This window comes from Dufourea novaeangliae, unplaced genomic scaffold (assembly GCF_001272555.1).
Source record: "Dufourea novaeangliae isolate 0120121106 unplaced genomic scaffold, ASM127255v1 scaffold172, whole genome shotgun sequence".
NCBI classification, from domain to species: domain Eukaryota; kingdom Metazoa; phylum Arthropoda; class Insecta; order Hymenoptera; family Halictidae; genus Dufourea; species Dufourea novaeangliae.
In genome coordinates this window covers 2,932,308-2,947,746 of record NW_015374058.1, presented here as the reverse complement: position 1 = coordinate 2,947,746, position 15,439 = coordinate 2,932,308, and the positions used below count along the sequence as shown (strand labels likewise).

Genomic DNA, 15,439 nt, shown 5'->3' with positions numbered 1-15,439 from the left:
CAACGAATGTAACCCCAATACAGATCGTCGATCAACGATCTTCAAAATCCCAGGTCAATCCACCAAATCATGACACTCAATAACTCCAAAACATCGAAGCTAACAACAGTCCCCTAGATCCAAACATGTCCAGCACAATACACAACTAAAAAAAAACACAAAAACTTTATCAACGTAATCTAACAGGAACAGTCTCTCCTCAATCTTCGAAATGATCGATCCGATACACGGTGTACACTGTCGCGAAACACTGGATCAAACTTCCAAGGTAACTCGACTCGGATCGATTCCAACCCATTACACCCGACGTTACGATTTATCATCCGAATCGTCGATCCACTGGACACGGGGGGAAGTCGAGGAAAATTTCACGACGGTTCCCGTTGGTGACCACGTCGTGACGACGTGTAAGCGGGGTGGTGGCTAACTGGTCTTCGAAGACCACAGAGCGTAAATCTGGTGCATAGGGATCGGGTTCCAAGCAGGTCCCCGCGGTCTGACGCGTGCACACACGACAGCGGCCGGTTAGAAACGGCTAGCTTGCTCGCGGATCGAAGGTGAACTGTTGTTACTCTCTGTGGATCGTCCACCGCAAGGATCGTCCCCCCCTGGTGATATCTCTGTGACTTTGGCCGGGAAAGAAGGCTTGTCTATTTTAACAGGTCGGAGAGAGGAGCAGCAGGCCAGCAAAAAGTCTGCGAGAGAGGAGGAGATACATAGAAGGAGCAGGAGAGGGATATAGGAGGCTAGCGGGCGGCGAGATACAGGGTGTCGCAGTTAACGAGATCACTGAAAATTTCCCTGTTATTATCAATTACACGAGATGATGTCTGACTAATAATCGGGTCTTCTGGAGTGTTTGTAAATGTCTGTACGAGAGAAATTTTGTTTTGCTCGAATTTTAGAGATATACCCGCTGCAGTAAATCTTGAGCTAAATATGTTCTGCTTCATCATACGTTTCGTGTTTCACTTCATTTAAATGTATCTTTAGACCTCGGAAATTGTAGAGACAATACTGAAATCGCACATTTTTTTAGGTAGACTCCTCTGCTTCCGTGAGGAACCGTTACCACATTAATCGAATCACTGAGTACATTATCATGCTCACATTATTTATTCATTTTAAATCCATCCAGTGATCATTCTCATACATTGCTTTCATTTGGAAGTTAGTTACCTGTAGTATATTCACAAATCAATAATTTCGTTAAAAATAACGACAGTAACTTGGAAGTCTTAGATCCAACTGTTGTACCACATAAATCTTTCAATTTTTGCATATTTATAAATCGACCATTTTGGGCGGTCACGCTACCTGAAACACCCTCTACACACCGAGAGGGTTAACGGAGAGGAGGGACAAAAGACCTCGCACAGAGGCAGACTCTTACGCTCGTTCTTTATTTCGACGTGGATAGAGCGAGAGGAGAGAACGAGGAGGCTGGGAGGCAAAAGAGGAGGGGCAATTTATTTGCGGACCCTTGCAGCACTGTGTCAGTATGCGACGGCCAGAAGAACTACTTTTCTTCTGTCTCCATCGCTGACCCCTTCCCTCTGGCTCTGACAATGCAATGGGCACTGTCATTGCCATTGCACCGTAGATTGGATTGGATCGCGTAAGAAAACGACCGCCGGAGATTTCATTTTCCTCCGGCGTGAACACGCTTTTTCCCCCTAGCTCTTTCGCTTTCGGAATGGTCATGGTCACGAGCGCTCGATCCTTGACGCGTCGTGCATGGCCGTTTTCGCGACACGTTCCCGTACGTTTGATCAGCATCCAGTCGATCGGATCGGGCTTAGAAATTCATGCGAGTTCTACGGAAGTTTTGATTGCTATCGTAAACGAAATTTAGTCCCAAAGTTAAATTATACATACAATCGATAAGCTGAAACGATGGGAGTAACAGCACCTGCGTGACGTGAGCCGCGATACAGCGTTAATACGTCAATGTCCTGTTATGCGATTAGATTACTTAATATACTTGGGAAATTCGTTGTCTGAAAATTTCTCAAACATGTTTTAGTATTTTTCGTTATATTTTGTATTATTATTTGGTCGTTAACGAATACTCGAACTACCAAACCTGTCAAAATTACGGGTAGCAGATTTCTTATTGTAAGAGTTCTGAAATAATAATTGTGCATTTGACGAAATTGAGAGTAGCTTTTAACTTATACATTTCATGATATACTATATTAAGCTAGATTGAACTAGATATTGTGTATATTACTAGTTTTGGACCGCTCGTAGTGGTGCCAGGGAGTATACTAAGTTTATATTTCACGCCGATTTTCTTTTGTTTCTCAACAAAATACATCGAAAAATTGAATCCTGTAGTCAAAAGCATTTCTTTATTTTAATTTAAAATGACACCTGGCAAAGAGCATATCCGTCATTATATTTCTCTGCTCCTTAATTTGAAGAAAATGACAGAAGCAAAACGATTGATCGAAGACGCCTATAGTAGTGGAACTGAACATATACATATACCTGCAGATACATTTGAGAGATGGTTTCAACGATTCAAAAACAGTGATTTCGATTCAAGAAATAAAGAACGCATTAGACGATCAACAGAAATGTAAACTGATGATTTGGAAAAGTGTTGTTGAAAAAAGACCGATCGGAACTTGCAAAACAGCGTTGTAAAATTAAAATGATAAAAATTGTAACAGTACTATATCAATAAGTATCTGAAGGTTAAAAAAATACGCAAAACTTAGTTGACGACCTAATACCAATGTGCGCTACAACGGCCAGATAAAAATGGCTCAGCACTCGTCAGATGAGGATTAAAGATTTAAATATAGGGTCAAGACGCTGACACGGTTAAACGAGCTTGCGTCGTATAAGGTTCTTAAATTCTCTTTAATCCCTACAATAATAAAAGAAATAATTAACACATAAACTCACGGTAGATAAAATTGAATCCATAAAGCATCTCGAATCGATAGAAAACAACGGCACTTCGCTGTTCAAGGATGGTGGTCACAATCTTCCACCGTTCGCACATATGATACTGCTTCTTTATGCTCGTTATGCTACGTTTATTAGCTGCAATGTCTGGCGAATATCTCAGGAGATAACGCGAACCGATAACAACCGATAACGATGAGCAATTCACCGATGTACAGATACAGAATCCACGGAATCACGGATCGCCAGGGAGAAAGAATCAAAGGCGATGGGATCACCATGGATCAGCGGCTAAATTAGGGATCAACCGGTAACACGTGCGACGACCGGTTTTCGCACGTGCACAACCGTGCAGCTAATCCGTGCACGCGCGCGCGCGTACTTGCCCGGCGAAACGTGAAAACAGATGCATATTCATGAATTGTCAGTAAACGCAGGATGCACCCTTGCCACGGGGGCAACGCGCGTGTTCCTGGCAGTGCATCGTTACTTGATGCAGAATGGGCAACATTTGGCCGTGGCTTATGCCATGGATACCGGCTAGGGTCGAGGAACAGGAAAATCTCAGCGAGGATCGTAATTCCTGAACGGAAATTCAGGAACGTAATAAATGTACCAATGGAATGTATTCAGGGGTTAGACCACTTTCATGCGTTCAAAAAATACCATATTCTCGGGAATTTATTTATAAAGAACAAGAACCCTTTTATGGATCAAAACTATGGCGATCGAGAGTATACCATAAAATTTGAACAATGGAATATTCGATAAATCTAGTCTATCGTCCGATGTAGGACTCTTTCGACATTTTAATTTTTACCTGAGTAATAAGGGAACATTTTCTTTAAAAAAATGAACTTTTTTATTCAAAGTGTCGCCATTTTTGTATGTTTCAATCCCACGAAGAAATCGTACGTCAGGTGATATACAACTTAGATTTATTAAATATTTTTTTGTTCAAATTTTTTTTTTAAATCTGTCAGAAATTACGTTCACCGTCTAGCCGTACACTGTGTACGGTATGTACGCAACATGCCATGGTATATTCTCGACGCCACATTTATTTGTATAAAGTATAAAAGAAAATTGAAAAAAATGTATAGGTATATACCTACAATTCTAATTCATACATATCTTTGGTACTTATGGAAAACTTTTGATCGAAAAAAGTGTTTTTTTGTCTAGTAGAATTAGAAATAAATTCCCACAAGTACCTACTTGTGTATGGAGGAGAACGAAGATATGGCTTTTTTTAACGCATCAAGATGGTCTAATCTTTTGAGTAGGGCGAAGCCTGCAATTATGACGTTAATTTCTAGAAAAAAATATAAATCTCACGTGGTGGTAGCAAAATTTTGTTACAAAATTTGTATACAAAATAATTTCGAGGACTCGAAAAATAAAGTAGAACATACAAAACAATTTCACTAAAAATTTCGTGTTAACGGGTCCATTTTTTTCAGAAGCAACCGTTAAGACACGACGAACACCCTACGATTTCAACCGACTACAAATCAACTCGCATTAAACACAATTACGAGCGACAGATGACGTAGGGCACCGAGTTAGTTGGTATATACTCGTTATCCGGCAAATTGATCAAACTGCCTTTACTTAAGTGTATCTGTCCATTAGCACCACTACTAAACCGAACGCATCAGTTCTGATAAGTTGCACCTGTTAATGTATGTACAATAGAAAAATAAACGTATAAAGATTATAAGCAAATTTCCGAATTATTTCTCACTGATCTGCTTCATTGGAAAGTATTTGACATTAAATTCAGCGTAAAATAAACAGCAAATTATTAACGTCATTATTTGTACACAAATTACGATAATTATTCTCAGCAAAATAAAACTTTAGAAAGATAGATTTCGATATACATATTATAGAAACATCTGAAGTGTCAAGATTTATGCAATATTCAAGTATATAATAACAAATTTTGTTCTCGAAAAATTAAAGGTTGAAAATTCATTTAGAATTGACTGGAAAATACAATCATGTGTCCGGCAGTTCATTCAAGAAAGTTAACTGTATCATTTCCCCGTACACTGTTCATCCCCAACCACCACCATCAATACTTTCTACGTTTCATAACAAGTTGCAGCGAACTATTTAAAGGAGAAGAAATTGTTTAGATAATAAGCAGTTCCTAAAACTGTAAACCAACCATCGTATAGCTTCCATCTATCTAATAGTTTGTAAACTCACAAGTTTCGTTATTACTAATTATCTTCGTTCTCCTCCATACACTACATGCAACGTTTAACATCTTTGAAAAAAAAAGTTACAATAACTTCTATAAATCACCATATTGCAATATCCAAAAATGTTAGCAAAGTGTACAAACCACCACCACATCTTTATTATCGTTTTTCGATTTATTTCGAACGAACTTTTCATTTTGCGACAGAAAATCTTAGTCCCGCCATAAATAGGTTAACACGATCGCGGTGGAAATACATACTGTCGCAACGATGGCGGGACAACTCTTTGTTTGGAGGGTGCGAAACGCGGGGCAAGAAAACTCATGACACAGGCAGCTGTTCGAATTACATTGGGCTCGCCCCTGGCGCGTGGACGGTTTATTGACACACACTCCAGGCGACCCGCGTATTATTACCAGTGTCGTGCATTCGCCACGAAATGTACGGTCTGCCGTTTTCGAGAGAACAACCGGCGGAGCATCAGGACGAATCTCGGTTCCATATACGCTAGGAGAGGGAGAAAATCAACAATGCTTCCTCCTTTCGCGGCCTTCTCCCCATTCTTCGCGCGTTCCTCCTATTGGAAGCGAACCTTCACGCGCAGAATTTTCCGAACCGAATGATATTTTTCTATCGGTACCGAACGCATAATGCATCAAACCAAACAAATCCCTTTCTCAGACGGACCCTCTACTCCCCTAAAATAGACCCAATGAATTGAACCGAAAATGAAGTCCTGAGCTTCGATGTACCGAACGGTTAGCGTTCGCGATTGACATACAACAAGCTTGATGTATACATATAGCAAAGTATACTATACACTCGCTAATATAAAGCTAATCGTATGTGTTGCATACTGAATGATAGTATCGATGATGTGACATGCATCGATGAAAGAAAATAGGAAAGGACGAGATAGAGGCATCGTGTTTGCACACTTAGAGTCATTCGCATATGCTTTTGACGTTTCGTGTCCGGTAGCGTCCGTGAATGATCGGTCTAACGTTTCGATTATCCACGGTACCAGCAATAGTGGTATTCGGTACAGGACACCCTCGTGAAATCCTCGCGACACGCATGTCCTTCGGGAACGGATAAAAACTTGATTGACAAGGGTAAAAAAGAGAGAAACGGTCACCGCAGCCGGGTTCCACCGTTGTCATAGAATATCATACCGTTCTCTTTCATCGTAGGGCATAGTATATACGAGAGTACCCACTCACCTGCATGCTTCTCCGACTTCGGCGTCGAGGCCATCGCTAGCCGGTAATATGTCCTCTCGGGTCGCGACACTATCTCACCATTTCTGCGAACGACCGCATCGTAAACTACACACTAGTGGCTGCCGCGGCGTTTTCAGTCTGATGTAAACCCGACGTGCACCGCTACATCTTCGTTTGTCAGCCATCTTTCGGGGCGCGAGCGCGCGAACCGCCATCGCACGGCCGAGATTTGAACACAACCACTAGGCCAATATGGCTGACGGATTGTCAATCGGGTGACATTTCACTCACTTTTTGTCCACGAAGGGATGCCTGCGAACGGCTGATATCCACGAGCGAGATACGTACCACGGCCACGTATGTACCGCCGCGAGCTGCGATACCGTTTAGTACGTTGCGTCCATCAATACCACGAGCATCGTCGTAGTGAACATTAATCAGAGGAGTGGCGGCGCAACGACTGACTCGGGTACATTGGTACAGTGACAGGCAAAAGCGAACGTCCATCGATGACCGGGTACAGACTGTAACAGAAATAAGTTCCGTGGTTTTCAATGGTTAACCCGCGCTAGAGGTGTGAGTACTGAGCAATCACCAGAAATGTATACCAAATGACTGCCTCAATATCATACGAATGACAAAACTGTCTTTGGAAAAATAAAGTATTAGTTATAAAATAAAATTCTTATTCTTACGCCTTTCAACAATTAATAAAAGAGACATTGAGAACAAGAAAATCACAAAATCAAAGATACTTTTAAACATTTGATTTATTCCATTAAGGAAAAATAGAGTTGATACCAAAGTAAAATGGGGAACTCTGGTTTGAAACAGCATTACGAGACCGCAAAGAAGACCGGCGCGTTAAATCTTTCGAAGAAAAAGCTTGACGAATTTCCGCAGAATCTACATGCCTCGGCGCCGTTGTTACGTACACTGGATTTATCCGAAAACAAATTCGTTCAAATTCCTACTGATATCCGCAACTTTACGTTGCTGAAGCAATTAAATATCAGTCATAATAAACTGACTGTTTTACCAGATGCTTTCGGGGCACTGACCAAACTTGAAGTTTTAAATGCAGCATCGAATCACATCAAAAGTATTCCTTGGTCTTTGCAGAAACTAACACGCTTAAAACAGGTCAACCTCTCAGAGAATCAGATTATCGAATTCCCCCTAATGTTTTGTGATTTAAAGTTCTTGGACGTGCTCGACGTATCTCAGAATCGAATTACAACGATTCCCGACGCTGCCGCAGCATTGCATGTGGTTGAACTTAACCTCAATCAGAATCAGATATCGACGCTTTCTGAGAAACTGGCGGAATGTCCGCGCTTGAAAACACTAAGACTGGAAGAGAATTGTTTGCAATTGAACGGCATACCTATTAAAATTTTAAAAGATTCGAAAGTTTCGGTATTAGCCCTTGAGGGGAATTTATTTGAGATGAAGCAACTTGCCGATCTCGATGGTTATGACAACTACATGGAAAGGTATACAGCGGTGAAGAAAAAAATGTTTTAAGGACAACCATTACTGTGGAAAGTAATCGATTCACGTATCGATTAATGTGGGTGTCGTATGTAAATTGTACATGTTGTTTGATACTAAATTGTTATATAATTTTTTTTGTAACTTTTCAAAGATCGTGTTCGCGTAATTATGTACTTGTACAAAGTGTCTCGTTTAATCACGATCATAAATCGAGGTATTGTTATTCTTCATATACGAATAAACACTTAAAACGAGCTTCGTTTTCTTACAAAATAATCATTGACACTGTATTCGATAGAGTATCGAGATTGTATAAACCTTTTGTCTAAAATAGTGTTTCATATTTTACTATATTGTACAGTTTTTATTACACAGCATGCAAAACAGTATTATACTTTGTATTTTGTATTTCACAAATATTTGTGTACACAATTATTGCGACGGCAAAATGTACAAATAAATTATATTAATAAACAATTCCGATTCATTTTGTACCTTTGTGGTGCAATATTTAATTGTATGTCCACATTTGTATTAAATTCTTCTGATATAAAATAAATCTTACATGTGAAAAAACTATGTGTTGAACATTTTGGAAATATAACCGTCTATTGTAATCGTTTGATCACAATCCTACGAGTCAAATTTTATGAATATTTTCTTTTTTTAATTCCCCGTCTTCGTCCTTTTTCCATTAATTTAGGTTTACTTTACGACTATAATAATATAAACATGTAATGCGGAATATTTATGATAGTGTCTGGAAAACAGATATTCTTTTGCATTCCAAAATGGCGAGACTCGTATTTGCTCTTTCAACAGGAAGAGCTGTTGAAATTAAATAACATAAATCGACAGGCCAGTCGCGGGTAATAAAAAAAGTTGCATGCTTCAACTTCCAAGTTAGCAACCCTCCACTTGTAGATACGTGAGTAGCTTAGGTATTACTTCATTAAGCGTAAGATATCTGTATTCCACTCTTTTCCCGACTGAACAATTACGGCTAATTTTAGAGCGTATTCAATATCCTATCATCGATTAATATCCGAATAATTAATCATGAGAAATTTTTCTTTTTTTACACAAATGCTTTTCGACCATTTGAAGTTAGGATATTCAAAAATATTCTTTATCTATAAACGTTGTATGCAATCGCGCTTAACGAATGTGTACCTTGCTTGCAAATTAATCACAGAAAGTCACGCATAATTAACCGTTTATAATACTCGACATAGTTAAATTTATTCCATAAATATAACATTTATTACGTAATTTTTTATGTTTATGAACAAAATACTTCGTTTATTATACTTAAGGGATTGTTTCAGGCTATTCGATGTTCAGCAAAACTTATGCTTACACGTTTAGGGTACAGACGACGAGAATCTTGTATATAGAAGACACACTGCTCTAATTTTGTACAAACTTTAAATTTTCAAATATGCACTCATTCTTAAAAATTGTTATGCTTTAATTAATTACATTAATTGTTTACAATTATCATGTCACATCTGAATATTTGCCTACATTGTCATGAATTGTTTATATTATGCTTGCACCACAATAGGTCGTCCAACTAACGACCATGACCGTATACTAAAATTGGGATGCCCCGTAGCCTCCAAATCACAATACCAGGGTATACGGTACACAAAATGTATGAAGCACGTTTACTTTCCTGTAAACAGTTCATTTAACAGTTATCTTACGATTAGACATAAAGCAAATTCGAAGATATGATTTATAAAAAATTCATGTACATTTAAAATATCCAATTTTACACAATATTAATAACCGCAATATTATTCGAACCTAACCAATTTTCATCCAGTGAACATATTATTCACACTTGTTTAACACATTTTAGTAAGGGTATTGTACATTCCATTCCCATTTTTAACGTAAATACGAAATGGGAGTTTCTAATTCGTTAGACATCCCTATGGGGAGCACTGCCACCGTGGTGGCTTATTTGATCAACGTAGTCTCTAGCAAGTGTTTCCCCGAACATGGCGGACGGTGCTCATTCGAATTTTCAAGGGACACAATGAAAGTGCACCGAGTTCGCCGCGGTGATGTCCGTGACTAAGGGCGTGTGGTGATCCTAAGGGTGGCCGACGTGGGTGCCCGGGCGCCGGCGTGATCGTTACGGCTGCATGCGTGCCGGCATATTGCCGTCCTGACTTCACAGGATAGAATTTTGCCGCGCCGCGATTGTGTGTCTCGGAGCGACCGACCGTGGCGGGGCCCCCATGGTTGTAATGGCTGACGGGAATCGGAAAATGAGGCCCGAACGTCGCGTGTGATTCCACGGCTAAGACACTGAGGTACGACATAACATGGTGTACAGAGATCGAACGATATTCGCGCGGTCTTCTGTCCCAAAAACACCACCACCGGGTCCAAGCACCGCCCGGTACAAGGAGCTGTCCCGGGGGTTGCTCGTGTCTACCGTATCGCCAGTGTCTTCGTCAATTGATCGGTTTTCAAGTCTGTTTATCCCTACGATCAACTATACCTTTTATTTCGAGCTCGACGCTCGTCAGCGACGATAAAAAATTCTCGAAAGTGTATCTACCCGAGCGCGATGTTTTGTCTTGTTTAGAACAGCATTCGTAGGTGCTCTCGTTCGTTAACGAGAGCGAGAGCGCGCGGACTGGTTTTTAATGAGATGCCGATCATATGGTCGTTATTTCTTTCGCAGGTTTTCGCGATACATTTTCGATTCTTTTAACGTACTTATCGCTGATCGTAATGGACGTAAACGAATGATTCGCCGGACGACGATCTGTTTCACACATTTGCGTGGACCAAGCATTATGTGTACGTGCATGTAAGACTTGCTTTCCCTTCGGATTTCAACCAAACACTTTATGACAATATCGTGTATTAACATTGCTCCACTACCCATTTAATCATTAGTTTCCAAAACATAAGTAAAGCTGCTTCACTGAGATGCATTGTGTACTATGTTGGATGAAAGTATTCTTTTGTATTTGTATTATATGGTTTTAAAAACAAATGTTAAACTAATAGAAATGGACATAACAATTGAATTATTTCTGTAAACAGCATCTGTTGCTATTACTATCATTTCTTGTTACCTACAAATATGTTTTTTGCCATACTATAATTTGTTATCATAGTTGTTCATATGAAAGTGTATTGGTATCAAAAAACAGAAATGAAATTATGTTACATAAAATAATATTGAATATGATAACTAAAATATTATTGTAATCACATTTCTTTCTTATATTATCCAAGCTAAATCATATTTAATCATCTTACTCATCTTGTAATGTTTATATTCCTTTTGACTTTCAATTATGTATATAATAAGTTATTTTTTATGGCTGTATGTGATTTTAGAAACAGGGTAGAAAATGTCAGAGCCAGAAGAAAGTCTGGCAGCGCCGGATAGCACTACGAGGGAACAAAAGTTGTGTTTCTCTCACGGGGACGATGTTCTACTACAACATAAGGATGGAAAATATTATCTTGGAACAGTTGTGGAGGTACATTTGTGTAATTCATAACACGGATGATCTTATTTTAGAGAACTTTGATTAAAATAAAATTAATTTAAATTTTAGTATTAATTCAATTTCATCATGTTACTTAGGGAATTACTTAATATATTAATAATCTATACATAAATACAGGTGGATTTGGCAAGGGAAAGATGCCTTGTCAAATTTATGGACAATACCTCCTCCTGGTCTTCAGTCAAGGAGCTGACAAAGCTATCAATGCCGGACTCCGATGTTATGTGTGTTCTTTGCAAAAAATCTCAGCCCAAGACTGATAATGACATTATTGTTTGTGACAAATGTGGTCGTGGTTATCATCAACTTTGTCATCAGGTATTAAGCATATTCATTTAAATACAAGTATGCAATTTATATAGGAAACTAAAAATATTTACTTTCAGCCTCAGATATCGAAAGAAGAAACTGCAGCTGAGGCTCATTGGATGTGTAAAAGATGTATAGATAGTCAACCACGGATACGTGAACTTATGGAACCAAAAACTTCTATGGTAAAGGCAAGTATCAGAAAAGTTTGCAGCGGTAGGGACCAACCTCAGCCACCACCAGATGATATGACAAAGTTGCCGTACGATGTAAGTATCTGAAATTATGTATTGTTTTAAGTCAAACGTCGAAGCTGAAGTTTGTTTGTTATAACTGAGTTAAGAAACAAATATCTTTAAATACTGTTTTTATTACAGCCTAATATGTTAAGTTGGGATGCACATCATAGAGTAAATGCTGAACAAATTTATTGCTATTGTGGACTTAATGGAGAGTGGTATACACAAATGTTACAATGTGCTCGTTGCAAACAATGGTTTCATGAAAAATGTGTTAGCTGTTTAACTTATCCTTTATACAGTGGAGATAGGTGAGTGTATGAAACAAATTTATTATAGGGGAAATTTTTTAAAACATGTATACTTATGTTTGTTAATACTTGCAGGTTTTATGTATTCGTTTGTTCAATGTGCAATTATGGTAAAGAATTCGTACGGCGACTGGAATTAAAATGGGTAGATCTGGTGCACCTGATGTTGTACAATTTGACTGTTTACAATGCTAAAAAGTATTATGATTTGGATACTGTTATTGTACCTTATGCCAATGATAATTGGAATACTTTACAGCTTCCACCACGGGTGAGGATCTTTTTTTAATTTTATTAATGTAAAACTAATAGCTATGCAATTTTTTTAAACATATGCAAAATAAGTTTCTTATAAATTTGCATGTACATTTTTTTATTATTAGATCAGGGATGTCAGTGCTCAAATACGCAGAGAATCTATACTAGCAATACTGACAAATAATAGGAACAGGTTCAAATGTGGCAGAGAAATAAAGAAACGAACTACAATATGGGGACTTAGAGTTAGATTACCACCACCATGTCCAATTGTAAATCTTCCAGTAACTGGTGTAATAGATGATTCTGTGTTACGGAGATGCTGGGGTGCTAATAAAAGACTGCAATATCTTCCACCACCTACAGGGTAATTACTACAATACTAATCAATCACTGTATTACTATTAATTACGTGTTTTATTTTTATATGTCTGAAACAAAAACATACTGTTTCAGACCGATAACTTTACCAGAAAGTACAAGACAATTGACTGCACTAAAACAAAGCACAGCTGAGAATTTAGAAATTCCTGTGAATCCATCAGATGTGGTAATGCGTGGAACAATCTATCAAAATTCAGAAGCAGAGCAAAGTTCTTGTCCAAGTCCAAGTCCACCAACTCAGTCTACACAATCCTTAAGAGAAAGGTACAAAAAGCAAATAGTGCTGAAGTAGAAATACCTACAAATTCGTCTAAAAATCTACATAACCAATATTGTATATTACTATTACCTGTAGGTACAGTGGAGGGGGTTATGTGAAAAAATCATTCCCATTTCCGAAACTGAGTTTACAAAGAAGAAGACGCTTGATCGCTTTAGGTAGTTCCCGTGAAAGGATGCTACGCAAACATAAGAAAAGAGAAAAGGGTGATGGTTCGTTGAGTAAAGCTCAAGGTGTTAGAGAAGCTAGATATAGAAAAGCAAGGAAGCTATTGAAGAATGCTATAGCCAAGGTATTAAGTTAGAAATTTACTATTGTACGTGATATGTAACAGAAAAAATATAGCTAAACTTTGTTGTTGCATCTTTACAGAGTAAATCACGAAATTCAGAAGCATCGGATTTACCACCAACGCCTCCAACTTCAGTTTCTGGTCCTCCGACGCCACCAGCTACAACTTCAGGGATATCTGAATTATCTGTGCCTAGTTCTGTGGAATTGTTGCATCCTTTACCACCATCCACACCTGCGGATACAAGTGGAGATGAGACTAGTTCAAGAGGAACATTGGACTCCTTTATCCCACCGCCCAAAGACTTCGAAGGCAAGAATAATCCATTTAGAAATCTCAGTGACTTATTGGGCACTCCTGGCAATCTCAGTCAAACAAATTCGAGTACTCCATCACCGTACAATCCATGTCCAATCACATTACCCCTGCCGCTCACTCCTGTTATATCACAACCGCCGGTAGTGCGGCCAGCTAAAAGGCAGTTATCAGAGAAAGACATTATTATAGACAGAAACGGGCAAGTGAAACGTAGACGTCAGCATCGGAGAGGTCGCCCGTCGCAACAACAATTGCAGCAACAGTTTCAACATACTGCTAGTAAAACGGCAACCATCCTTCCGGCGCGTAATAACGAGATTAAAAGTGAATTTGCAAGGAATTTAAGAAGTTCGTTTAACGGTGCCTCGAGCAGTGCTAGTAGTCAAATTGGAAATTGTGTTGATTATGCCTTAAATGGTAGGAGACTGAGACAACGTCAGAGTAATGAGAAATTGCCACCGCCGGATTCGCAGCAACAGAAGAAAGGTAGTGTGCCTACATCTCCAAAGTGTTCACCAGTAAAACAAAGTGCGCCCGACATATCCCTGGATGATCTGAAGTCATCGGTAAACATATATTTTGGAGCAGCTAACAGAATCGCTGCTGGTGAAAAGTTTGTCATCAAAGCGAAGAGGATAGGGCCGAATGGTCAGACTCAGTATCTTATTGAGTGGGAAGGACTGAATACTTAACAATAAGTAATTCGTTTACGATTAAATATATTGCAATCGTATCCAATTTCTGTTGGCATCGAGCTAAGAGACGGCAATTATCTGCCGATCCCTTTTTTTATTTTCTGTTTGGAATAACTCGGTGTTTAAAAAAAAAAACAAGCAACTAGTGACAAATTGATCTGTGTCACGCGCACTGCCATTCGTTACATATGTTTATGTAATAAGTACGTATTAATTGGTATACAATGTATGACTGTTCTTGCAAATGTGAAGTTTCTTTTTATTCATTGACACCTAAGAGTCTTGTGAAGACACGGTTCCGTCAGCAACAAACTTCATTGCTGGACAATGAATTTGTTTCACTGCTTGTTTCGACAAATGTCACTTCGCCGTCTCATTTTGTTCTGTCTACCAAAAAAATGAATCACTTTTTTCTTGTCTTAATTTAATGTGTTCACATTGCATTCAAAATGTACCGTCCATAATTACCTTCAACGCATAAAAAGGAAATTCAATTAACGTTTCTACATCTATTTTATTACAAAACAGACAGGAGTGCATATGTGAGGAAACATTTACAAGAACAATCAGGTACATTGCTTATGAATTGTACATATTGTAGCATAGTAGTTTTGCAGATTGATCAATGAATGTAAACCATGTAAAGAGAAAAAGTAATTTACGCCGGCTTTACATTCATTAGAGATTGGCCAATCGCTCCTTATGAATCACGGAGCAGACCATGATCACGACAATGGAGAATGAAGTGAATTGAAACTGACAGTTGTTCCTCTCACTTGAGCTAACATACTAGCGAATGTTAGTAGTTAGTTATTAATGAGTAAAGAAGAAAGAAGTAAAAGAGCAGATGATTCTGCAAAGGTTATTTTTCAATACAATCGTAGAGATAGTCATCCGCTTCTGTAATTTCATCATCCTGAACTGCTCGATACGCAAAATCAAAATCGTTACTG

General features: G+C 38.7%; 3 protein-coding genes across 6 annotated transcripts in view; 2 read left to right on the top strand and 1 right to left on the bottom strand.

The window, feature by feature from the left end:
• The window catches only part of LOC107190128 (guanine nucleotide-releasing factor 2), an 82,413-nt gene extending 75,983 nt beyond the window's left edge, over positions 1-6,430 (bottom strand). For all 4 annotated transcript variants that reach the window (XM_015578873.1, XM_015578874.1, XM_015578875.1 and 1 more), the window contains exon 1: positions 6,356-6,430. In XM_015578873.1, the coding sequence (XP_015434359.1) occupies positions 6,356-6,389 (34 nt within the window). In that variant the 5' untranslated portion in view covers positions 6,390-6,430. The remainder of the gene's footprint in view (positions 1-6,355) is intronic.
• A 645-nt stretch (positions 6,431-7,075) lies between these two features.
• On the top strand, positions 7,076-7,882 carry LOC107190110 (leucine-rich repeat-containing protein 57). Its single transcript, XM_015578843.1, has one exon. The coding sequence runs from the start codon at positions 7,166-7,168 to the stop codon at positions 7,880-7,882; it is 717 nt and encodes a 238-aa protein (XP_015434329.1). The 5' UTR covers positions 7,076-7,165.
• A 2,015-nt stretch (positions 7,883-9,897) lies between these two features.
• Positions 9,898-14,552, top strand: LOC107190090 (polycomb protein Pcl). Its single transcript, XM_015578824.1, has 10 exons — positions 9,898-10,179; positions 11,225-11,370; positions 11,518-11,718; positions 11,787-11,978; positions 12,087-12,259; positions 12,335-12,530; positions 12,643-12,884; positions 12,974-13,165; positions 13,257-13,473; positions 13,554-14,552. Exons 2-10 carry the CDS (start codon positions 11,239-11,241, stop codon positions 14,481-14,483), a joined length of 2,475 nt encoding a protein of 824 aa, XP_015434310.1. The 5' UTR covers positions 9,898-10,179; positions 11,225-11,238; the 3' UTR covers positions 14,484-14,552.
• The last annotated feature ends 887 nt before the right edge of the window (positions 14,553-15,439 follow it).